The sequence below is a fragment of the Camelus dromedarius genome, chromosome 5, assembly GCF_036321535.1.
Source record: "Camelus dromedarius isolate mCamDro1 chromosome 5, mCamDro1.pat, whole genome shotgun sequence".
Classification (NCBI taxonomy): Eukaryota; Metazoa; Chordata; class Mammalia; order Artiodactyla; family Camelidae; genus Camelus; species Camelus dromedarius.
This window is the reverse complement of record NC_087440.1, coordinates 27,662,005-27,688,408: the sequence shown is the minus strand read 5'-3', so window position 1 is coordinate 27,688,408 and position 26,404 is coordinate 27,662,005. Positions and strand designations below refer to the sequence as shown.

Sequence of the window (26,404 nt, the reverse complement as noted above, 5' to 3'; positions counted from 1 at the left end):
ATTTTTTAAACTCCATTGTGTTTGAGGTTGAATATCCTTTTAAAAAAACAAAACCAAGTGTTTGCAGAACTGCTGAAACACCCTGGTTTGTAAGCCACCTGATCTTTTTCTGACCTGTTTGTTTCACAGATGAAGAAAACAGCCAGAGATAAGAAGCAAATGTAAGGCCATACAGCAGTCTTAGGCTGAACCAAGTCCACTCACTCTCATTACTATTGTAGTGATTTTTTTTTCCGTTAACTTGACCTAGCCTCACCAGTTGGAGCAGAAAATATTTCTCCTTGGGTCCATTACTTAGAGAAATGAAGATTATACTCAATTTTGTGAGCCCTTTTCTGGCATCTCAGCTTATGTCTTGTATAATGAGTGCGCCTTTTGGCTGGGGTGAGCAGTTTTTGGAAATTTAAGCCATTTTCCTTCCTAGCTTCCTTGGCGTCCAAGGCCAGAGCCCAGATCTTAATGAAAAACACGTAAATCCTCTTGTTTGTTTTCCCTGTTGATTTGCCTATAATTTAAAACCCATTCAATGGCAGATTTATCAAGTGACTAATGCCTGGGAAGACTGGAAGTGGCCAGGAGAAGGTGGCTGTGGCCGAGGCACGCCTCACTGGTCATTTGTTCAGATATTAAGGCAGGAAGCCAGACACCTCCTTGCTCACTCGTGAAGATACATTCAGGGAGGTTAGTTATGAGTGGGCCTAGAGTGGCTCATTATTGGATAATGGAAGCAACCCAGACAACCTGGGATGTTCTTTGCCTGACCGATCAGCCCGAATGGCCCTTGGTTTTCTTCAGTTGTCAGTGAAAAAGTCATGTCTGAATAATGAGCATGAAATCCACACCAGCTCAGCTGTCCTGAAAATTAGAAATAACTCACCAATACCTCTTCTCAGCTGGAACGTGAGCCTCTCAAAGTATGGATCGTGTCTTTATATGCATTCACAAGATCGAGCCCCTGGTAGATGCTCATTGAAGCTTGTTTGAATACTAGATGGTAGAAAGACCATAGTCTCATCTCACGTTGATACAATGAAGACTTGTTCAGTGTCTGTCTGGTTCACACAGTACCACTGTGAGGAGTAAGCCTGTAAGTGGAAAATTTACCACAATTGCTCCCCTGAGCCTCTTCATAGCAGAGAGTTTTATGTAACATTGGTGAAGATGTAGAGATTATTTTTCTAGTCAGTAATCCTAGAGTTTTAGGCATAAATTTCACTTTTACTTTTAATTCTGGAAAGATCTCAGCAGCTCGCCCCTCCTTACTTGCTCCTATTTGATAATGCTATTTAAGTGACCTAGTATTTTTTCATTTCCTACCCCTTTGCAATTAAAAAGAAAAAAAATCCAAAACTGGGACTATGTGAAGTAAATCTAACTGAGGAGTCTACTTCACAGTTTCCAAAATGATACCGTTGGGGCATTAGCCATAGGATGGTGACCCTTCACAGACAGTGAGTGAACTGAGAAAGAAGAAGTAAAGTGCTGGCTGTAATTACTTGAAGAATCTCAGTTTGTCACAGTATTAAGGGCTAGAGTTTACCATCTGATGTTTCTAAGCTCACGTACTCTGGAATGGGTCGCACGTACCTCGTTGGACTAGCTGTGGTTTCAGTAGTGATAATAATAATACAACATAAAATTCCAAGTCCTCTCTCTTAATAGAGAAGGAATTAGTATGTTGGCTCATTGCCTAAAAATATGCAGTCTTGGGTTTGCTCATTAGGTTTCAAATTACTTTTTGGAAAAATAAAAGTCTGAAAATCGTTTCCGTGGATATCCCAAGGTATAGCCACTTCTGTGACTTCCACTATACGTATTGATACTAATAACTTGGAAATAAAATGTTGCCAGAATCCCCAGTGAGTAATGATTTTTCTTTTATTTCACAAAAGCACTCTGGCTACAACCAGATTTTGTTTTGTTTCCAGGTCGGAACTGTAGTACAGAGTTCAAAAGTTTTTCTATTTTACTTCCCCACTATTTCCTTCGATGACTATCCATAATTATATTTGCGTATTTTTGAAGCACATTCCAGAATCCTTATAATAACTATGACAGTTCACAAATAATACCCAACTTTTTCTGAACTGCATACTGAACCACTGGTGTATTTTCAGAGTACCTTAATGAGTCTCTTTGACCTTGTGTGTTGACTTGGCTTTCGTCATGAGAGTTGGGACTCTTTGTATGACTATAGCTATTGTGCTCTAAGTCCTTATGAAGCTTTCGTGATCAGAGCTTTCTGTATTCTAGGGAGTTTGAAAGGAGGAGATATAGTGAAGTCTTGGGTGTGGAAATTATTACACTTTAGTATTAGAGGAAACCTTATTAATTCAGCATTTTAAACCTCTCATTTTGGATATTGATAAATGAGGGTTACAGTAAGTAATATATTTGGCTAAGTGTGGAGTGGCTAACGACTGGAATAACCAGCAGCATGGTCTAGATCTTTTGACCCTCGGCCAGGGCTTCTCCCCACCTTCCCTCACTTTGCCCGTGAACCAGACGACTTCAGATCTATTACTTACTCAATGACTCCAGCTCTACTCCAGAAGGATGGAAGGCAAATAGTTTTTGAAAAGCATCATTCATTAGAAAGTGTCTCTATTTTTGTGTTGGCATTCTGACTTTGTAAAGTGTATTAAAATGGGAAGGACTATTAATTACTGAGGATCCATGATAAGGTGAGAAGAACTCTAGGTTAGAGTGAAAAGGTCTGAATTTGAGTCTGTCCTTCTGGCAATTAGTCTCTTTGTGCCTCTCTTTATCTTAGAAGCAGTTGCAGTACCAGAATTTTCATAGGTTGTCTCCATAATCATGGGCATTAATGTAATACAAATTGTGAGCCATACATAGTAGATGATGTTGCTAGTCAATAATTGTTATGATTATGAATTACTGCTATTTAGCCACTATCAATGGATATCAATTCAAAGAGCATGTTAACATCAACCAGGATTCAAATTCCTTTGTCACCATTTTCCAGCTCGAGGGCATTATGCAAGTTAACACATCCTCCAGAACACCTGCCTTACAGAGTTGCAAGGAATAAAATAAATGAAGGCACTGAACGCTGTGCCTGCACATGAGCTCCATGTTGGTTTCGTTTTTCCCGCTATCTTGACTGCATATCTGTGTGGCAGATGACTACTGGAGACAGCACCATCTTTACACGTGTGTAATTTATTCTGTACTCTATAGCATGGCATATATTGGGTTTTACTCCTGCATCAGCTTAGGTGCTATTTATATTTTGATTGCTCTTTGTCCCTTCTTCTCCTGCCCTGTTTCTTTGTTGCTTTTAACCCTCCTAGCAAGTTCCAGTTGCACTGATGTATCATTTGTGCCTCATATTTCCTGGTGTCCCTGAGATGGCCTCACAGTTGTAACAAAATGTGATTTCTTTCTTCTTCTTTTTTTTTAATTTAAAATTTATTTATTTATTTATTTTTATTGAAGTACAGTTATAATGTGTCAATTTCTGGTATACAGCACAATGTCCCAGTCATGCATATATACACATATATTCATTTTCATATTCTTTTCCATTTATTACAAGATATTGAATATAGTTCCCTGAGCTATACAGAAGAAACATTTAAAAATCTATTTTTATATATAGTGGCTAACATTTGCAAATCTCAAACTCCCAACTTTATCCCTTCCCACCCCCTTTCCCCCGGTAACCATAAGATTGTTTACTATGTCTGCAAGTGTGTGTTGGGTAGATAAGTTCATAAAAAAATATTGATAATAGTTCATTAAAACCAGCTATTGTTAACTTAGGAGATTTTTTTTTTTAACCAAACCCATTGCCATCCTTTTCATTAATGGAGACTTCTGTTTTTACTATAGCAAGTGTAAGTCATTTATGTAGGAAGTTATTGAAGTCTTTGTACAACCTTCATAAACAAAACAGAAAAACCAGGATGCGTACATTCAAAGTCATGGATGCACCGTCCCCTGGCCTCACTTCAGCATCTCTAAGGACCAGATCCCATGCCTCCGAGATGCTCCGTGCTCTCGAGTCCCTTTTCCTTCTTCCACTCTGCTCACACTGCGCTTTGCTGCAGTGATGGAGCGTGACTGTGCTTCTGTGCAGTCCCGGGAACTGTCTTGCTTTTCCCAACCTAAGGATTTAGAATTTGGAAGCATCCCTGGAAGAGGCTGACTTACTCAAGTTGTACAGCATATAACCTGAATTTTTACTGGCCTTGGCAGCACCCCTGGGAGAGAATGTTCACAGCCACCAAATGCTAATGGGTCATTTTTCCACGGTGCTTGGCACCACCGTGATGTCTTTCAACAGCAGGCACTTTTGCACCTTCTTTTTGACAGACAGATTTGTGGGGACCAGACAAGCAAAGCCTCCCTCTGTTGCTTGGGTTTCAGGACCGTGTGTTCCTTCGATGGTATCTCTGAGCAGTGGTAATGGGGAGGATATTAAAAAATAATGAGGATTTGATAGGGGAAAGGAGGACCAGCCCCTGAGGAAGCTGCAGGACTTGCCTCGAGCCCAATTCCTAATCAGATTAGAATCACAAATATGGTTCAATTCTACTGCGTAGTTTATTATACTTATGGGAACAGCCTTGAAGCTTAGTGTGGAGAGAACACTTATCTACATTAAATATTTTGAATTGTTAAAATTAAATAGGATCAGCATTAACTTTTAGAAATATCCACAGTTGAAAAAATAATCTAGATGTCTTATCTAAATTTTCTAGGTAGTACCAACTGTGAAATCTCATGGTATATGCTGTGCCGGGGACTATGAAAGAGGAAGGGGACCACATGTCTGTCTCTTTGTAAATTTTCTTGGAGCTTCAAGTCTAGTCGGGTGGGTATTACAGAGGCATAAGGAAGTCTTAATATTTAAATCAAAAGAAATAATTCAATTCAATAAGCATTTATGGGTCACTAACCAGCCAAGCAGTGTGCAGTGTTCTGGAAGTTCAAACATGAGTAAGGCATGGTCCCCAACTGCCTGGAGCTTTTCGATTTGCAAAGAAGATAAACATAAATGACTGTAATGCAATGTGAACCTAGAAAGTTTTTTGGCAACAAAGTCAAAGGGAAACTTTTGTCAAGAAGAATCAAAGGAAAACTTTTGTCAAGAAGAATCAAGAAAAGTTCAAGCCAAAAGGTTCAGTTGTGCTGGAGTGAATTTTCCTTCGGGTCTTTCATGAGGTGAAAATGGGGAGGGGAAGGGTGTTTTAGACAGAGGAAGCAGCATGTGCAAAAGCATAAAGAGGTGGGAGTTAATGATATGTTTGAATCTGTACTGGTGCAACATAGGGAAAGTATAGAGAAGTATCTGGGAAAGGAAGGAGAGGGCAGGTTTTGAAGAGTCCTGAGTATAAAAGAATTTAGGCTTATCTGCTGCATGGAGTAATTATTCTCAATATGGTAATGAAGGGGTATTCCTCTGATGGGGAGATAGCAGGATTAGCAAGGGGCCTTTTCAAATAACACATGTTCCTTTGGAGATTCTGGAATGACCCAAGTTAAAAGTCATTGCCAAAAAAAAAAAAACAAAAACCAAAAAACAAACAAACAAAAAACTACCGATATTGCAGTGCCTTACTATCTCAGCTGTATTTGGAGCAGAATAAAGATTAACAAGTTACTGTTGGTTTCAACTCTGGCTGCCCATTGGAATCCCTTGGGGAGCTTTAAGGATACCAGCTCAGACCAACTGAATGATTATCTTTCAAGATGGCCCTGCCCATCAGTATTTTTGACAGAGCTCTCTAGGTGTTTCTAATGGGGAGCAGGTTGAGAACCACCACATTAAACAGATGAAAAAAACCATCAGTCAAGGAAAAGGGTGTTTGGAACAGGATGGCTTACTTGGGATTGCTCTTTTAAAGTGTGTGAGTTTGCATCTTGCTTCGAAGGAGATGGATATAGATTACTAGATTGCAGGTGGGAAGAGGATTTAGTTAACACGAAAGCAATTGAAGCAACCGAGTTATGAGGAAAGGAAGGCAAAGAAGGCTTGGATCAGGGCTGCCACGTCCGCATATAGGATCAGCTTAAAAAAAACCCTGTCTCTACTTCTTCTGACCACCATTTTTGAGGGTTGGTTTCTGAAGCAAGAATTGAACCTAGTAAAAATGTAGTTAAAAGTTTTCTTAATGAAGGTGGAGAATCTTCCCATGTCATGACCTTGACTGACTAGGCCATTGAAGGTATTTACGTTTTAAATAACACAACACAGATCTGTGCTTCTATACTCTTCAGTGTTCTAGATATTTGTGGGCTGCGGTTACAGTGAAGAAAGTGTCACCAGGAAGGCTCTTAGGGCAGTGACTGGATATAACTATCACTGTGGTTTTTATCTATCCTTCTTGTCAGTACGATGTACTTTATGTTCTAGCTGCTGGGATACAGAAATAAAGGCGGGTACCATCCCTGACTTCCTCTTGTAGAGTTTATAATCTGCTGGGGAAGGCAGAAATTAAATAAGTTCACCAAGATATTTTGTTACTGCTAAATTGGATTTTGGAAATGCTGATAAAATTGGAAATTTGACTACCTCCCAGTTAACTGTAATAGGCTAAATGGCTTTGAATGCTGGAAGATAGACCAGTTAAAGACCGAGAGGATACCAGTTTGTGCTAAGTGAAAACCACAGACTCAAGGCATTGAAATAACTAAAAAGATAAGTATTAAAAAGGCTGGTATCTTATAAAATGCAGTTTAATATATTGAGTATGTAGAAGAGAAAAATAGCAGATCTTAACAGTCCCATTTTCTATGCATTTAAATAGTTTCTTTACTATTATGAATGATTATAAAACAGACACAAATACTGATCATGGGCAACTTTGATATGGAAACTTAAAAAAAAAAAAAAACTATGTATGTATAGCTTCTTGCACTTTACTTTCTGTTGTGTTGGCCTGGAAACCCCAGAGAGGAGACATTCTGTGCAAGGCTGTGAGAACAGCGGCTCCAAGCCAAAAGGGCCTCCAAGCCTTTTTTGTTCTTTTTCCAAACCAAAACCAAAAGTAATAAAAGATATATTAAAGCCTGTTCAAATCTTTCTTAAAAGTTTTATTTTGAGTTTGATGTTAAAACCTGTGAAAGTTCTTAGATGACAGTTTCCCTTTTAGCCTTAATCCATGGTAATTGTTGCCTGCGAGCTCAGGTCAGATGCAGTTAATGCTTCTACTCCGATCATTTAGGTCCTCGGAAAATTCATAAGGTGAAGTTTATGCCCTGTTGGACTCCCAGAAGAGTGTCTCTGTCTTTCCCTTTGTTTATGTGGGCTTGTGCTAAGGGGGTGCTATTGAATATTTTATTTCTGATCATTGTTTTTCACAAATTTTTAAATTTTCTTTCCAACTGATCTCTCTACAGACTCAATTTGAGCTTCAAGCCTTTCGTATCCGGGGTGAGCACGCAGTGACCACAGCGAGACTAGAAGAAACCATTGAAAATCTCAAATATGAGATAGAACACCGATGGCGGGGAGGATGTGAAGAGATGAGAGATGAGTGTGTCTCCACTGACGATGACTGCCCTCCAAAGTCCTACAGAAATGTGTGCATCCAGACAGACAGAGAGACCTTCCTCAAACCCTCTGAGGGTGAAGGCAAGACAGCCAGAAGTAACCAGATAATACCCAAAAAGCTGAATATCTCCTCTTTAAGCCAACTCTCTCCCTCAAATGACAACAGAGACACCCACGGACCACTTCAGGCTGCGGAAGGCATCTCATCGAGTCAGCAGAAGGCAACGCCTGCCCCTCCTGCGCCGCCCTTGCCGGCTATCATCCCGCCCCCTCCCCCCCTCCCACCTGGACTTGGCCCTTTGCCCCCGGCACCTCCACCACCACCTATGAGTGCTGGGCCGCTGCCGCCTCCACCACCTCCTCTGCCTCCAAGTGCTGGACCGCCCCCACCCCCTCCGCCCCCACCGCTTCCTGACTCCACCGCCCTGCGCAGCAGCAGGGGGCCTCCTCCTGCTCCAGCGCCCCCACTTCCTCCTGGCCTCTTCTCCGGAGTCGGCCTTTCTTCTAGCCAGTGTCCTCGGAAGCCGGCCATTGAACCCAGTTGTCCCATGAAGCCTCTGTACTGGACTCGGATACAAATAAGTGACAAGAGGTAAGCTTATCTCCCCTGGCCCATTCTCAGCCTGTGAAACTGCAGGTTTTGCCCAAGTGATGCTGTATTCTTACCAGTTCAGTGTCTTCGTCGTGTGGCACTCATTCCCAGGTGTGGTACGGTGAGTGCCTTGGGTAAACAAGGCTGGAATGCTTGGGGGAGAACGTCTCCACCAGGTCTTCTCTGTGCTCTCTGTGGATTGATGCTGGGAGAAACGATGTGTTCTGTGTCAGACCCTTCTCAAAGGCAAGTAGTCCATTTCACAGACTGAAAAAGAGCCCAGGTCTAAGTTAGGGCCTTCTCCAGCATCCCTGGAGTTAGTCAGTAATCGTAAAGACATTGAGCCTGAGTCTGTACTGTTGGTTCCCTGAAGATTTTTAGAATATCTGTCTTGTCTTTAGATGGTATCATCAACCCTGTGATGTGTATTTTCAACACGTAGGTGTGATTTTTCTTCTTTTTTTATTAAGAGAACCAGACATAGCTGAGTCATTAGCTCTTGAGGTCAGAGGGAAGTCTCAAAATATCAACTCTGTGCTTGAAGTCTGGTTCCCCATCTTTATACCTTGTTGCCCTTCAGAGAAAGCGCCCGTGTGTGGCTCGCTGAAGAGCATCTTCCATTTGTGTAGGTTGTTAAGCAGGGTCTGCAAGGCAGCAAGAGATGGTTGCTTGGAAACTTCCATTCAGGCAGATTTGGTCCGATTTCTTCTGCCTCACTTTGGAGCCCATCAGGAGGACCGTGAGAACGATGTTGAGTTGCTTTGTGACTGCACTCTAGTTTTGAAATTCATTTGTTTGCAAAGAATGGCAAATATAGGATAGATTTTTTAGCTTAAATTTTTGAACTTATCCCCCAAACCAAGATGTGGCAGTGAATTTTTCTATTTATATAAAATTTTCCTTGGGGAAGGCAGGATATTGAACAAAATAACATGCAGCTCACAGGGAGAAAGCAACTGGAAATCCCTCTGGGAGGGGTGGGAAGCACCTTAACGCTAAGCATATGGTGAACTAAGATGATTACATAGTTCATATCTGGCCCCTTTCCTCTCACCAAAAAACAAGAGCCAAGAGTTTATTTGTGGAAAATGATGATACTTTTTACATGTTAATATTCTGTGTAATTTTCAAAAACAAATGGTTAAAAAAAGCAGATGATCCTGAGATAGCTCCTACTTTTAATTAAAGTACTAGTATTCCCCTTTTCCCATTCAAGCCTCTGATGGCATTTCCTAAGAAATAATTTCCCACAACATTGATTTGGAGCTGTGTTCCTTTATTAGTGTCCTCAGATTAGTGTGCATCCACTCCAGGGTGACAGAGCCCACGCGTCAGCCCTGGCATCGCGTGTTCTGACAGCACACGGAGCTGTGCCACACCTGGTCCTGCTAGCCTGCCTCAGCCTCACTCCTGCAAGACCTATGAGCCAGCGACATCCTAGACCATAGCGGTGGAGTGGACCGCTGGGAGACGTGGGTCCTTTACCTGCTGTTGGAGGCGTCCGTGACAAGCTGGAGATAATCATTGTTTTTCTCTCCTCACGTAGTTGGCCATTTTGAGGAAGAAAACAGCGGAACACTCCACCTCTTATTAGTTTCACCGTAAATCTAGGGCTTCAGTTTTGTTATGGGGTGAATTGCCTCCCCCCGGCTTGATTTGCTGATGACTTAGCCCCCACCCAGTGTTTGAGATGGTGACCTTATTTGGAAATAGAGCTATTGCAGATGTGATTAGTTAGGTTAAGACGAGGTCATCCTGGAGTTGTGCTGGCCCCTAATCCAAAGTGACTGGTGTTCTTATAAGAAGGGGTAATGCGGACACCGGCAGGTGCAGAGGGAGAACGCCACATGGAGTTTGGAGGCCTGCTGCCATCAGGGATTCTGTGTAGAGCAGATTAAAAAAAAAAAAAAGATTACTTCTGCATAGCACAGGGAACTATAGTCAATATCTTGTAATAACTTTTAATGAAAAAGAATATGAAAACGAATAGATGTATATATATTCATGACTGGGACATTGTACTGTACACCAGAAGGTGACACATTGTAACTGACTATTCTTTAATTTGAAAAAAAAGTAGGTGAATGTCACAAGTTTTCTGACCTGGGACATCAGGAGATCCCTGCCTGGAGAACATGTCAGCCTCTAGCCGGAGTTCAGGGCACGGCAGTTTAATCTCTCTTATTATGGGTCACTCAAAAAGCTTCTGTACCTCAGAGCATGGCTACATCTTTTAAACTAAAGTTGTTTGAAGATTCTATGTACTATTCATTATGGACAAAGGTAAAGTTAATTTGGGATGTATTCTTTAAAAGGAGGTGCTGTTTTGTACAACCAGAGGAGTAAGCACTTTAGGTAATGAACACATAATAAATTTTGGTCTTGATCTTCTGGGGAACTAGGGATAAAATATGACCTTTCTCTATTACGTATACACTGCCTCTCATCCTCTTAGATTGCTCTTCACTGCTAGCGTGATTTTTAACCTTTGTCATTTTGCTTTCTTTGATGTCTGTTTCCTGGCTTCTAGAATAGGGGAAAGACATTAGTTTAAAGAAAAAGAAACCCTCATTTATCTCCCTTTTCGGCTTCCTAATAAGTGTCTCCCTGGTGAGAAAGTGTCTTCTCCTCCTCCCCCTCCGCCCTTCTCCCTGCTCACCACCTGCCATCTGCCCCCTCCCCACTTCTTCCTCACACCTCCTCCCTCTTCTGCCTTCCTCTTCCTCTTCTTTTGAGTTAGAATCATGTGTTCAGTGGTCAGAAAAGAATTGACCATGATGACAGATGGTCCATTGTGAGCGAGTCCCTGTTACCGCCCCATCAGCCCAGTTTCCCCCAGCCCACTGAAAGGTGGTGTTCCAAAATTCTTGTATTCATTATTGGAAATGACTTTTCCCATAGAAACTTTGTAAATGGTGATGAGGTGCTCAACCTGACTGCCAAAGCCAATTGACTTCAGAATATGAGTGAGTTATATTCCTAGTCATCCTGGCCTGAGCTCAGCATCCGTGGAGCCGGGGCCAAACGGTACAGGTGCAGGAATTGGGGGGGCTGGAGCTGAATAATCTGCCTGGAGCGTCCCATCACCTCCCTCTACTCACCCTGTCCACAGCTTCCCAGAATCTCCATGAAGTCTAGATCAGCAGCCCCAAGGCTACCCCCTCCAAAATTCCCTGGCTCTCTTCTCCCATCGAGATTCCTCTTTCCAAGTGCAGCTGAGAAAAGCACTTAATATTAATGGTGTTCATGCTTCAAATTGAAGTTAAGTGAGGCAGGCGCCAGGGGCGGGGTGGGTGGTTGGCTGAGGAAGGAGCACCTAGATGGATGCGCTTCATTGGAAATGTTCTAGTTCTTGGGTGATGATGTCACAGGCATTCAGTATACTGTTATACATCATAACTTACAGATGTCACATATACATTCTTAAATGCCTCAAGTATTCTATTAGAAAAATTGTAATATTAAAAAAAAAACCACAGAAAGTGGAGAGAAGTGAATGTTCAGATTTTCTTACGGGCCAGAACCCAAATGTCATATTTCAAGGAAGAGGCAGACACTTAGCAAAATGTGAACACACGGATCTGAAAAGCCAGTGTAGCCAGCTGTTTCAAATATGAAACCTGTCTTTTAGTATCCACAAATTTTGTGCGCCACGCCAGGTAATTATAGTTCTGTTCATTTTCACTGACTGGGCAGATACGTATTGAGACAAAGATGAGTATTAGTAGATATTATGGGTCATAACATATACGTTTGAAAAGCAATAAATGTGTAGATGAAACCTTTAAAAAAAGGTCTATGGGCATTAAAAGTGTTTTAAAATAAGATGAGAAAGTAAGTTAAGAAAGTAGACACTTGGGAGAAGATGTGTTCTGACTGAAAGGAGCCTGGCCAGTGACCCATGGAAGTCGGCTCTCTGGTCATTCTTCTGAGCCTGATTTCCTGTATCTTCTTCCCTCTCTTTGTTTTAAAACTAGGGTGCCCCTGTTTTGAGAGAGAGAAAAAAAAAACCAATCAGACAAACAGAGCACAGTCTCCCCGTGGCTGCATTAGCTGGAATCTCTGTGGGGGCAGGTGCAATGGGGGGTTTGGGTTGTTTTTATTAGTACTGCTGTTGATGTGGTGCATTGTAAATCAGGTATTTCTAAATGAGCACAGTCTGTTTACATGTACGGATCCTGCGCTGAGTTGACCTGAGCTAAACTGAAAAACTGTATTGAAAGCCAATAGAAAAAAATCCCAAAGAGGGTAAATCTGCACCCTAGCACTCCATTTGTATTCCACTGAAGAGTTATCCCATGAATGTCTCAAAACTGGTTATCTGCCCATTTTTGCCCATCATGGAAATGCCCCAAGGTGGGAGTGGGGGAAGCAGCTTACATGCCTCCGCGATCTGAATGCCAGGAGTTGTGTTTCCACGAGGTTTCTCTAGCTCTTTGATTGCATCTAATGACCATTCTGTTTGGGAAACGTGTGTTTGCCTTGATACTTTATAGTATATTTTGATTTTTAAAAAAATGTGTAATCGCAGAAAGCTTTTCTTTAAGCTTTATTAGGGTTTTTAAAAGAATTAAAAAATGAATTAAGGATCTGACTGTCTTCTGTTCTCTTTTGTTTTGGTTCTTAACTTGCCATTTTATCTTTTAAGCCAAAATTCTGCACCAACCTTATGGGATTCCTTAGAAGAACCTGACATTCGGGATACTAGTGAATTTGAGTATTTATTCTCCAAAGACACAACTCAGCAGAAGAAAAAGCCTCTGTCAGAGACCTATGAGAAAAAAAACAAGGTCAAAAAGGTATTGACTAACTATAGTAATCATTGTGATTATATGTATTTTTTGTCATATGTGGGGATTCCGTCTTTGCTGCTGGTTTGCTTTCTCTCTGTTTTCAAAAAAAAAAAAAAAAGGTTTTGGAAGGTTTGGAGTCACAAATGACAGCAAGGAGCCAATAGTTTGAGGAATCTGTACCAGCTACTTGGGCCATACCATCTGTGTTTTCAAACTGTTTTCTTAATCTCGACTTTTTGCAGCCATTAATTCTATTGAAAAAAGATCAAATTTAATTTACAATTAGTGAAAGTAGTCTGTAGGCTAATATGGAAACTGTGTCTTATTCACTTACTTATAAATTCATCCCTTTAACAAATATTTATTTGTGCTAGGGTTTGTTTGAGGCCGTGCTATCCAGCGTGGTAACCCTTAGCCACCACATGTGACTGCTTAAGTAATAAAATTAGATGAAATTAAAAATTCAGTTCTTTAGGGGCACTAGCCACTTTTCAGTTTTATTCTTCTGGCCAGTGGCTTCTATATAGCACAGATACAAAACAGTTCTGTCATTACAAAAAAATTCTGTTGGATAGCACTGTCTGAGCATCTGGGATATGTCGGTAGGAAAAAAAACAAAAACAAAAAAAACCCCCAGAGATCCTTGCTCTGTGGAGCTTATATTAACAACCAACTTCAAAAACAGATTCAAATCACATGATAGAGCGGGGCAAGGAGGATCGACTTGGGCAGGGCCGGGATGGGCTGCAGGTTTGGATGGAGTTTGGATGAAGTGTGTTCAGGGGTCAACTGTGTGGTACGTGGTTCTGCCATTGACTTGCTGTGTGCTCTTGGGCTGGCTGTCTCCCTGTTCCGGCCACATTTCCCCTTCTCTACAAAACAGGATTAACAGTATCTGAGTCTACCAGACCTACCAGGATGTTGTGAAATTCAAATCTGAGAGGGTTTGAAGAAGTGTTTGGAAGAGTCTGTAAAACTAAATGGCAGTTGCATCAACTCTTCCTTCTTAGTAGTGTGGTCCATCCCTTGGCTCTTCATAGCTCAGGTCACATTATGACTGTGGAGTCGGCTGTCCCTTACAGGGGGAAGAATGACAAAAGTCTGAGGGCAGTTTTCTGTTAATCAAGTCAGATTTTCTCACTGACTTGAATTATAAATGAAAATCATGATCATGGTTTTTCACCTCTCAAGTTCATTGGAATTGGGTTTTCCTGCTCAAAATATGATCCCAATAATAATTCAATATCAGAGCAAATGTTTTAAGAGGACATATTGCATGAAACAACTTGGATTTTTCTAATGAAACAACTTAGTTATAGGCAAGAAATCACGTAAAATATATTCATATGCAGTTAGATTCATGGTAGAGGGAAAAATGTGTATTTAATAGGCCAGCTGGCTTTTTAAATACTATCTATAGGAACAGAAGGTTATTGTTTTTTATATTGAAAGGCAAAAGGAGAATCTGTGTATTGCAAAGGTGGCCTCAATTTGACTCTTCCAGGAAGCCTTCTCTGACTACCTAGGAACCCCACAGAATGTTTTCTTACACACAATGTCATACTAAACTTACTTTTGTGCTCTTTTTCTTCTAAGATTGCTATTACTCCTTGTGTTTCTCTCTCTGGATGGCTTGGTTGCGTGTTGTTTACTCATAAAGCTAATTATTTCTGTTTTGATAAATGAGCATTTTTAAAACTTCAAAGCATTTGTTTTTAAAACTTCAAAGCCTTGGGTAGTTTATTCTTATTTCTTATCTCAATTGTTTGCGTCTTCAACAAAGGATTTTCACTAAGGCAGTTAGTGCTTGATGTGTTTGTTTCTCTGTCTGAGGGGGAAATACTCTTCATTCAAAGACTTTCATCTTCCTCAACAGTGGGGCTGCCGTTACCCCAAGGAATCTGTGCACATACGTAGTCTCTGCTTCCTCCTTTAAGGGTGGGTCTCCTGAGCTTTGATGGTCTTGAGGCTGCTTGGAATTTGCGGTGAGCTTGTGTCCTACCTTAGAGCTGAGATTTGAAGCTTTACAGAAAATAATGAGCTGAGTCAATGCCTGAAAACCCTGAACCTGCCTCCTAGGAGCCTTCCCTCTGTGCCCACGGCCAGGTTTCCAGCATCATGATGGAGCCCTTGTTCTCTTCTCAGAGTCAGCTGTTTATTTTCTCTTCTCCGAAAATGAAGATGAAAGAGAAGTTTCGAGGTCGCGAACAGCTGCGGCATTTCGGCCCTGGAGGCCAGCTTCGTTACCCTAACCGCAGAACGGCTCCCTTACTAGGTGACCAGGAGACGCTTGCCAAATAGATCTTTTTATGATGAATGAAGCGGAGTAAATGTCAGAGATGGAAAAACCCAGTGTTTGGAACCTCGGCCGCAGGGACCCTGCCAGCAAGGGGAGGAACGTGAACCTCTCTAAAACAGAGCTGGTCTGCTCCCCCTGCATGTCCGCATTCCCAGTTCAGCGCTGTCAGAAATGGCACGATTCTGCTCAACTCAGATATGAGTCTCTAGTTTCATCTTCTAGAATAGCATTTAAAGTTACCATCACTGGCACTGGTTTAAAGTAAACAGACACATAGCTTTTCAAACTGGGCTGGGATCCTGTTTTATAGTATGATACAGTCTAAGAATTAGAAGGGACCTTCCTGATCATCTAATTCAGGACCCTTATATGAGAAAGGAGACCTAGAAAGATAAAGATGACTTCTAGGTTTGTACACTTTCAACTAGGAAGACGTTGATACTGACAGACACTTGAGGTAGAAGGGCCTCAGCATGTGTCTTCATTTCCCCTTCATTTTAAAGAGTAGTTTGCTGCACTTAGGATGGTAACCACTTTTACGGGATGATTGATTTTGCCGTTTATAAATGAGAGTGGCCATTATTAAAATCATCAACAAAATATAGCTACACTTGTGCAAATCCAGAATATGTGCTACACTGTGAAATCATCCAGAGTTTTCTTCAGGGTCTTCTAATAGGAATCCAAATCTTTGAATAAAAGACACTTTACATCTAACTCCAACCACAAAACACTATGTAGATTTAGTGTTATTTTCCTTTGACCTTATTGATTATTTAAAATACTAGCTATAGTAAATTAAATACTACGGTATATTCATATTGCATATTCAGGCATGGGCCACCCTCATTTGTGACATGAGACCACTGTGCCACCACAAACGTAGCTTTTACCAAATTGAGAAGCAGAGCTCAGAACACCAGCTCTTGTTGGCACCACCCGCGCTTGGTACTAGCCCCTGTTTTTTTTTTTGTTCTCTGATAACCTTCTAGGCAAGTTATTTCACTTTCCCACGCTGATCCCTTCTCCATAAAGTAGGGACTAACAACTCTTGACAGGGTCGTTACAAGGATAAAATGAGATCATGATTGTGAAAGTACTTTTCAGTATTCTCCCGAGCTATGTATGAATCTCTTCATTTATGAACAACTCTGAAAGCTTTGCAAAGAAATTCTCCAGCATCGCTGATTCCCACAAGGTTGTTGAGGGTCTTAAAACCTGAATCTGCCCATTCCTGAAACAGCTGGCAAATGGTCATCTCTGGACCGTTCCTATTTTTCAATATTTGTTGAAGAATTCCGCAACTTCCTTTCCATCGAGGCATATAGACAATCTAGTAGTTCATTTCAGGCTTGTTTCTCTGGTCTTTTTTGCCCTGTAAAATGAGAGTTTTCACTGTCATTATGCCCATATTTATACACTCTCTAAGTTACATTTGTTCCTCGGAAAGATAGGTCAGCACCTTGACAAAGAGCCAGCAATCTGCCTTCCTCGTCTGAGATTCTTTGTCCTGGTGCCTGTCAAAGACGTCGCTACTCTGATCGGCTTTCCAACTGCTTTCTAAACTTGCCCGGCACCGTTCAGAAAATCAGCATGACCTGCCAGTATTCTTTCTCTCTTGAAATGCCACAATCTCACTCTGAATTATAAATACTGTCTCTGCTTGTTCCTTCCTCTGTAAGATACATAAAATGATTCCTTTCCCTCTGCCTTTTTAATAGATATTTCTTAAGAATTAATGAGATAATGCTATTCCCTGAGCACTTGGTGGGGGTGGGGGGGGGAGGGGGGTGGTGATGGTTCAGCAGACACCAGTCTGTTGAAACTTCCTGGAGCCGAAAGCTTTCAGATGTAATTGGGCCACTTTGGCTAGGATCATAGCTGTAACTCACATCCCAGACTTGGTGTCTCAGTTTAGTGGGGAGGGGAGAAGAGTGGAAGGGGAACATTGTTTGGAAGCCTGAACATAAATTTATAGGGTTTTCATAACCTGTTGCCTTCCAAGTTTATATAATTTCAGCTTTTGTGTACAAAGATAATTTCTCCGGGCTGCCCTGGTAAGGTATGTGCATTATTTTTTTTTTTCCCCCAGGAATGGGAATGAGTTTGCCAGCCCCTTTCTGCTTCTCATGTGTTTGAAAATGAGCAGTGAGGCTAGGGGTTATCATCTGTAGCAGTGAGTGACATAACTTGCCCGTGTGTTGATGGCTCCAGAATATGACCTTGAGGTCATCAGTGCTCTGTCCAGATTCCTTGGGTGGTACCTGGAATGATCTGGGCTTTCCTGTTCTTTGCTTTAAAAAGGCCCTTGACTGGCCAGATCTGCCGAAAGCAAACAGGAGCTTGTACACCAGCTTACAAAAATTCTGCCTTGTAAATTTTATTTGGAAATAAGACGGCCCCAAAAGTTAAGTTGTACTTTTACTTGACTTACTTATTTTTATTTTAGTTTTTTTTTTTTTAAAAAAAAGGTGGTTAGAACTTGTCAAGTATGGATATCAATGATTCTTTCAGAATGTTGAATCTGAATATTATTCTTGGAGTTCAGCTGTGTTTCTCTTGTTGGCTGTCAAACAGTAACTTAATCTGGACCAGTACCTCCAGCCAGTATCATTAGGGTGCTCGTTTCCGACCACAAGAGGGCGCCTTAGAATGCTGAGCTGTGAAGCTCAACCAGCCTCTATCCTGGAGCTGGAGCAGTAGAACCTACAAGAGAGTGTCTCCCCTCAGCACCCTCTGTCATCTTGTTAAATCTCTTTATTGAGGACCATGGGGCCAAATTTCACAGCAAATCATCCACTCAAAGTATTAGGAGCCAAATGCATATTAGAAAGGCTTGCAGATAATAGTAGGATAGAAATCATTAGTAAGTGTATTTCCAGTGCTTAGAATGAAGGAGTGCAATATAAAAATTTATGATTTATGAAGTATTAGACTTAGACCCATTGGGACCGTTTCTGGGATCACCCCCACACCACACACACGCGTGCAGGTGTGCACACACGCACAGTTTTTAAAATTGTCCATACCTGAAATGAGTGAAAATATATGTGAACATAGATTTGGGGGGCTCTCATTGGGAAATAAAGTATGAATAGATATTACAAGATATGCTATGAGCAAACCCTTCTAAATATTTGGGTGGTTTTTTTAAAGTATTTTATCCTTCACCTCCTGTACTCTGAGTTGAGTACAATTTTTGATATCTCACCTCTATTTTCCTGGACTTCATTTATGCTTAGTACAGGACCTTTTCTAAGACTATGACTGGCTGGAGCTAGACCGTGGTTTGTGGGTAAGTGCTAATGCTGGGACCTTGTTGGTGGCAGTGACTACTCTGGCCTCTAGTTCTAAGCTGGAAGTGTGTGAGGGTCTAACAAGAATGGGCAAAGATCTGTGTGTATTTAAGTCATAAACCCAGGTCACATGGATGCTTATGAAACTGAACTCCTAAGTGCATTGCAAAGTGTACACGTCTTCAGTATACACAAAGGTCAGGACAGCCCTGCACCACACGTGCACCCGCAGGTACATCCTTAATACGGTCGGAAGTCTTAATAACCCTGCATTCACGTAGGTTCTTTCAAGTGAAGATGACAACAAGATTTCAACAGCAGTAATGCTGGTTAATGCTAGCTGAGCAGTTTTGGGGTATTTAGCATGTATTGAGTTACTCAGTCGTCATAAGAACCCAGTGAGACAGTTCTATTATTAATAATTTCCCATTTTGTAGGTAAGAAAGCTGGACCTTAGAGAGGTTACGTGACTTGCCCAGCATCATGCAGGTCTTACGTGACGGAGCAAGGACGTGAATCCAGCAAGAACCTGTGCTCTTAATTACTTGACACATGGTCTGTTGGTCTGAGTTTAACTACAAGTCCTGGCATCACGTTGACTTGGAGAAGTCTGAATTTTACTTCCTGGTCATTATTTAGTAAAAGGAGCATAGGCTTCTGTGTTTATAGACTTGGTTTCTACTTAGGGCTCTGACCTTAATCAACTATTGAGTCTTGGGCAAGTCCTTTAAGTTCTCTGGGTCTCAGGTCTCTCATCTGTTGGAAGATAAGCTTTACTTAGATGAAGTCCGAGGATATGGTCATTACTTCTACTTAGCAAATGGGCCACTCCCGATCCACCAACTTTTGTCTTATTTACTAGAGGGCAGGTAGACCAGGGAATCACACGTGAACCAACATCTTTGCTTTCAGATCCATAGATCAAGCTGCCTGACATCATTGGCACCATGTTGTGTGAGCCACAGGGAATAATGGTGGGAGCTCAGGAAATAATTGTTAGGGTTTTAATAATCCCCTAATCTTAAGAGACATCAACGGATTGGGGAATTATTTTAAAATAAGCCAAGTTTCTCTCTGTACTGGGTTATCAAAGGACTGGAAATAGGATGGGGAGAACTGCAGTGGGCAGGTGCCAGAGGTGTTGTCGTGAAGGTAACTAGTGAGCAGTTGGGTGTCCAGTCACGTCACCTCTCTGGCCTTAGTTTCTGTAAGTGTCATGGCCTCTAGGGTGAGTATTTCTAAAGATGCTTTCCAGATGCAAAATACCAGATCATATCTGTATGTGGACACCTTCATACATACATTTTAAAACAGTGTATACAAGCTTGTCAGTCGAATGAAACCGTGGATTTGGACCTTGTTTAGTCAGTGAGTAACATAGGATGTACGGCAAATGGTCCTCACAGCCATAGTGTTTCTTCCTTCAAAGATGGAGTGCTTCCCTCCTCACACTTGTCTCTACTTAACAGAAAATGTATTTGGCGGCTGCAGCCAGTGGCTGAGCTGGCCGGCCCCCTGCCGTTGCCGTTGGCGGATGGGGCCCCTTCACCGTCCTCCCCTCCATCTCTCAGTAGTTTCCAGGGTCCAAAGGCCAAGCCAAGAGTTCAGGTTACACCGGACAAAGCTGTCCGCGTTTCCTAGGACAGTCTGGCTTGACTTCAGTACTATGGCTACCCTTACAACTTTTGATAAAATACCTTTTGGCCCCAGAGCTTGATTTCCTTTAGGCTTGACCCGATTTCTCTCCAGCTGAGGCTAATTTGCATGGCTGTAAACACGGGCCTTACAAAGCTCACCAACTGTGATAAAAGCAAAGGAAACCTGAGCCCACTGGAAACCCCAAAATCTGCCTTCCCTATCTGAGCCTGACTCAGAGTCACGCCTCAGCCCAGGAGGCTGCCAGCCTGCAGCAGCTAAAGAAATGTTACTCTGATTGATCTGATTAGGGCAGCCAGGTTAGCCATGGTCAATTTACAAAGACAGTATGAGAAGAAATCATGTGTGTAGGCAAGTTATGGGTCAGCGAGGCCCCTGCCAGAAGTTACGAAAAGCCACAGCTCTGCCAGGACCATTATCAGATCTCCTCAGTGGGGTACAAATGGGATTGGAGGGTTCGGGGCCCTCCGGCAGGATGAATGGCAAAAGGGATTGGGCCAGGAGGAGCCTATGAATCATGCTTGTTTGCAGCTGGATCCCTTAGCTGCCTAGCCCCTTCCATGCGAGCAAGCTGGAGAGCCTGGGAGTCCCCAGGACCTTGTGAGGAGGACCACCCTTAGCTCCACATTGCAATGGAGAGGAGAGGGTGGGGAGGCTGATTTGAAAGGGGCATGAGGCTCTAGATGGACCCACAGAAGCAGCCAGATGTACGCTACTGGGCATTTTGATCCATTCCTTCATCACGAGAGTGGTTTAATTGGGATCTGGCTCCAGGCCCTGGTTACTGAATAACATGAGTTTTAGTGTTTTCATTTTCATTAATTAACTTTAATGCTAGATACCTTATTAGTCACATTAGACATTTTGCGTCAGACATTCGCACATTAGACATATGCATAATATCCCAGGAGGAGAGAAGAGGCTCTTAAAAAATGGTATAGAGCTGCAGGTACCAGGGGGTTAACTCATGACCTAATAGCACATCACTTTTTACTCTCCTGTAGGCTGTCCTGTCCCCCTTCCTTAGTTGACAACAAACACAAAAACTGACTTTTAAACCTTGCTTTGAAATACTACATTCATATTGATTCCAAAGATCTTGGATCTTCCAATCTGGGTGTGGTCCCCTTCCTTCTTGTCCAATGCAGGAACATAAATGTTACTTACAACACTGGGCTAAGGTATATTAATTAACAAAGAAAGATGTATCTAAAATGAAGCCAACCGAAAGCCACATTGCTTGAGCTGGGGCTCATTATAAATAGTTCACTCTGTACTATGATCATCTTACTAATGGAAAAAGTGAGACACTGAGATGGTTGTCTAGAGAAGGATGTGATTCAAAACAGCAGCAGACTGCCTACAGCATACAATGTGGAGAATGACTTAGCAAGGCATTGGAGAAGCCAGGCCATGTGATGTTTTGGTTGTATATTACACGTGTTCTTGGTTGTGGAGGTACTGGAACAGTTCAGCCCCACAGGACACAGCCATTCGCTTGCCACCAAGGGAAGGGATGAGGCTGAAGGTACCTGGAGAGGAAGTTAAGACTCACATTGCAGCACAGGGTGTTCACACCTGTCAGCTCAGACCTCGGTGTTCGCCTCGGAGCTGGCAGGAGCCAGTGACAAGACTTCCAATCAGCTGCTTTCTCCAGCATGCCTGGGGCTCCGAGAGTCTCCACTGATCTAAGTAGGGAAGCTGGTAGATCATCTTTCTAAGGCTCCTCGGTATAGTTCCCTCGTCTGTGAAGTGAGAATAATAGTAGTGCCTACTTCAAAGGGTGGTTGTGAGAATTAAAATAATCTGGGAAGTGTTTAGCTTCGTGTCTGTCACGGAAGTATTTGCTGGTGCCACCATCCGGTCACCGCCCTCATCCTTATCACCAGGAGTAGGAACTCTCCTTGCTGCTAATGGGAAGGTCCGTTGTGCCACATACTCGGAGAGCGGGTTGTCTCCATCTAGTCCCTGTGAGCACTCGTATACCCTCTGCTCGAACTTTTGTACCTTTGTGCCTGGACACTCAGAAGAGTGTATGTAAAAGCTTAGTTAATAATCACACAGATCTGAAAATGACAGCCATGTCCATCACCATTAGGGTGGCTGGATATAGCATAATGGAATACTGTACAGCTCAGAAAAGAGTCAGCCACAGCTGCCTGCATCCACACTGATGATCCTTAAGCATGAGGCTCAATAGAGAAAGCAAGTCACAAAAGAATGATTCCGATGGCCTGAAGTTAAAAACATAAAAAGCGAAAGAGTTTTAGGAACCATACGTTTGTGGCAAAACTTTTTTTTTTTTTTAGAAGCAAGGGAATAATAAATATAAAATTCAGAAAAATGGTTTCTTTGGAGGAAAATTGTAGGGGAAGATAGAGGGCTTTCAAAGGTATTAACAGTTCTTAGTTTCTTAAGGTGAGTTTGCTTTTGTCCTTTAAACTATACGTAAATGTGCACATGCTACCCTTCAATAATATTTCACAGCTTTAAAAAGTGTTTTTAAAAAAGTGTACTATTGTCCGCATGTCCACTCCCACCTTGCAGCCCAGAGGCACCAGTGTTCACTGCCCTCAGCCGTCTCTCTGGTTCTCTGCTCTCTGTTGTGAATACAATTTTAGACAGTTACCGTGGTCTTCCTCTTTTGGTAGACAAGGAGTTTTGTTTTTCAGAACTGTATATGAATTTATAAAAGCTAATTTTTTTTAAAGAATACAGTCAACTTTTTAAATTTATAAATCATAGTCTCTTTACATTTTCTTTTGCTTCCTACTTTCCTTCTGTCCCTTCTTCCAAGTTCCTTTTGTATGCTTTTTGGTTTTGACCTCCGTATTTCATGGTAGAGGATAATCTCAAATCATTGGTGATTCTTGGCTGCTGCTTTATACATCGAATCAAGGCATGAGAAACCTGGCTGGAAGCTCAGTATGAATGGTTGAGGTTTGCCCAGGGATGGTTCTCACCATGGGGTCAAGAGTTGCAGACCAACCATGTCATTTGAGTTGGCCCCAAGTGACAGGACTTTTTTGTCTTTGCTCTTAGACTGGTCCGTTTTTCCAGGTGGCATTTCTCCAGGCACCCGACTCTAGGGGATGGAAACTGGGGTGTCAGCCTGATTGCTAGTTTTCTGAGAGAGAACCCAAAAAAGGATGTGGAATTTTGCAAATGACTCTATTTCAGCGCAAGACCTCAGTCCTACCTTTTGCTGTGCCTTCTGTCCGTGAGTCCCAAATCTGTGGTTGAATTTGTCCAGAAACGATTCCTGATCATGAAAGTTGGGGTCAAATACCCAGCACCTAATTGTACCATATGCTAACTTTTAAATAATCCCCTGGTTTTTAGCTCCCATCCTCTCCATCCTCTCACTCTTCCACAGCACATGATGACACTAACTCATGTGTCCGAGGTTCTGACTTACTCTTCAAACAGTGAGATTTGTCCTTCCATCACTCGGCCATGGAATTTTCCACTCCTCCAGTTTCTTCTGTTTTGAAATTAAAGGCGTCTCCTAGTTTCACTGGAGTTAGATTTTGTGCTTCTGAGCCTCAGTCTCAGAATTTTGAGTTGGCTTTATAGGAGAAGAGGAAGTGAAAAGGCTTCCTCCTTGCTCCCCTAAAACTCAAGTTTTGATTTTCCCATCTTAGAGGCTATTGCCTTATTGCAACACAATTGAGGAGGCACGTGCATCCTTGCTGGGGTGGGATGCACTGCAAGGGAAAGAACACAAGGGGAGGAGATGGATATCAGCAGGACTCTGGACCAATCACCTGCCGTGTGTTTGTTGCGCTCGTACCATCAGAATGTGACTTGCCCATATGAGAGAAGCTCAGGGGGCATACATTCGTGATGCTAGTCCGGATGGATGTAGTCCTCATGGATGAGGGCGAGTAAATATTTAGAATCAGTACGTTGCTCCATTCACACGGACGACTGAAGGGTGTAATACGTGTATGCTTTCCGTGGTAGGTGTGCTGTGAGAGTGAGGAGGCTGATAAGACTCATGGCAGGGGAAGTGTGCTGGGTAATACACTGTAGGCTCTAACAAAATCATGTTGAGTTTTGAAATAAGTGTATACAGTGCTCTTTCCTCTTTCCTTTCTTACTAAGCTTTCCTGGAATCATCGATTTATGTATCTAGAAGGGGCCTGCTAGAAACAATGTGGGACTTATGTCAACTGTTGTTACCCTGAAAGTTACCAGGTTAGAATGACTTAGGCTGTAAATAGTGTATGTTACAGCAGTGGCTGCAGATGAAAACTCTGTGTGAGTTTGTTCTGAATGAAGGATGTCTGTAAAAGGAGACATTAAAGTAGCCTTAAGTATCTTTAAAGAAGGAAGTCTTTCTCTTTGAGTTTGTCACAGATTTTGCCGTCTAGCGGCTCAAGGCCCTGAAGCTAGGGGTGCCCACTGTCACTCGCTGTTCACCTTCTAAGCAGGACTGAGAAGGAGCCAGGTAATTTGCATCGTGCTGCACTCTGAATCAAAGGCCATCCATCATTTCTGATATCTTGAATGCAATGATTATCATATCAAAGACATACGATGACATTGAAGATAATAACTTTTCTGTTGCCCATTATCTCTAACCAGCTTGGGGTAATTATTAGCATGTGTTCTTTTCAAAAGCCTAACACTCTAGATTTTGGAGACAAAAGCCCTATTTGAGCCACCAAGAACATATAGGAGACTAGATTCACTGTCTTAATATTAAATGAGAAATTATGTAGATAAGGCAGGAGGTCCAAAAGTCTTATAAACTTTGTCATTTATAATCCTTAGTATGGCTATCTGTGTACCTGGGACTGGTCTTGGAGAAAGCCATGAGCGCATCGCTTTAGGAGAGAACACCATGGAGATTGCACATTTCCAGCTAGTTAGCAGAAAAAACTCTGGGAATTAGGGATTTTATAAACATACATATATATATATATAACAGGCATTGTGCTAGGTGCCAGTAATAGTAAACAAAGTACTTCATCCATCCATCCATCCATCCATTTGCAGTAACCTGGCCACTCAAAATGTGATCCATGGACCAGCAGCCTAAGTATCACCTGGAAGCTTATTAAAAATAGAACATTCTCACTCCTTGTATTCATTTCCTAAGGCCAACTTAAACTACCACGAACTGGGTAACTGGAAGCAGTAAAAAACGTATTGTCTCACGGTTCTGAAGACTAGAAGTCTGAAATCAAGGTGTTGGCAGAGCCATTCTCCCTCTGAAGCCAGGAGAGGGGTCCTTCTCCCCCTCTTCCTGTCTTCTGGTGGTTTGCTGGCAGTCTTGGGCACTCCCTGGCATATAGCTGCGTACTTCTAGTCTCTGCCTTCATCAACAAGTGACCTACCTCCCTGTATGTCTCTGTGTCTTCACATGGCCATCTTCTTAAAAGGATGCCAGTCATATTGGATTGGAGGCACACTCTACTCCAGTAAGACCTCATCTTAATCACATCTGCAATGACCCTATTTCCAGATAAGGTCACATCATGAGGTATTGGGGGTTAGACTTCAACACATCTTTTTTAGGGGGAATACGATTCAATCCAAAACAGACCTCATCCAAATCTAGTTGAGATCTTGTAGTTTTGATGATATCCCTGGTAATTCACATGCACACTAAACTTCAATAGGGTATCCCAGAGATTCTTAATTGCCTCATACCATAGACAGTTTTTCAGCATCTCCACCAAACTTCTCTAAGGGCTTTGCCTACAGCACATAGAAGTATACAGGATGGAGATATTTCCCGTACAATTTAGGATTAGTGGAGAGAAAGCTTTCCTTTTGCTCCTCAGTGCCAGGTCCAGTGGGGTGATAAGGGGAGGAGAAGAAACATTTACTCTCCCAGGCTTTGATAGACATGCAGGTCTGTTATTGAGACAGGAATTTGAAGTGAGATTGCAATGTAGAAATTTAAAAGAAAAAACAAGTGAAACATGACTCAGAGGTCCTGTGGCATCACGCGTCTGGTTTGTCTGTAGTAATGAGCCGCCGTGCTCCCACCCCTCCTCAAACAGTGAACACATTCTTCACCCTGCTGTTAAAGGGCGAGTCACATCGACGGAGTAAGTACCTGGATTTGGGAAGGCTGAGCCATGATGGTTGGAGGCCACCTGAAGGAGGAATTGAGTTTTTCCAGGTGAAACTGATGTCAGTAATCTGTCCCAAAGAGAGTCCCTATTTCCTCTCACTTCTGACCACCACAGCTTAGTATTCACGCCATCAGTTTCAAAGGCAGAGTCTTGG

The 26,404-nt window shown here is 42.2% G+C and overlaps 1 protein-coding gene across 3 annotated transcripts in view; it reads left to right on the top strand.

The window, feature by feature from the left end:
- Nucleotides 1–26,404, top strand: part of FMN1 (formin 1) — a 397,753-nt gene that overhangs the window by 195,266 nt on the left and 176,083 nt on the right. For all 3 annotated transcript variants that reach the window (XM_064485767.1, XM_064485766.1, XM_064485768.1), the window contains 2 exons: nt 7,369–8,114; nt 12,763–12,913. In XM_064485767.1, the coding sequence (XP_064341837.1) occupies nt 7,369–8,114; nt 12,763–12,913 (897 nt within the window). The remainder of the gene's footprint in view (nt 1–7,368; nt 8,115–12,762; nt 12,914–26,404) is intronic.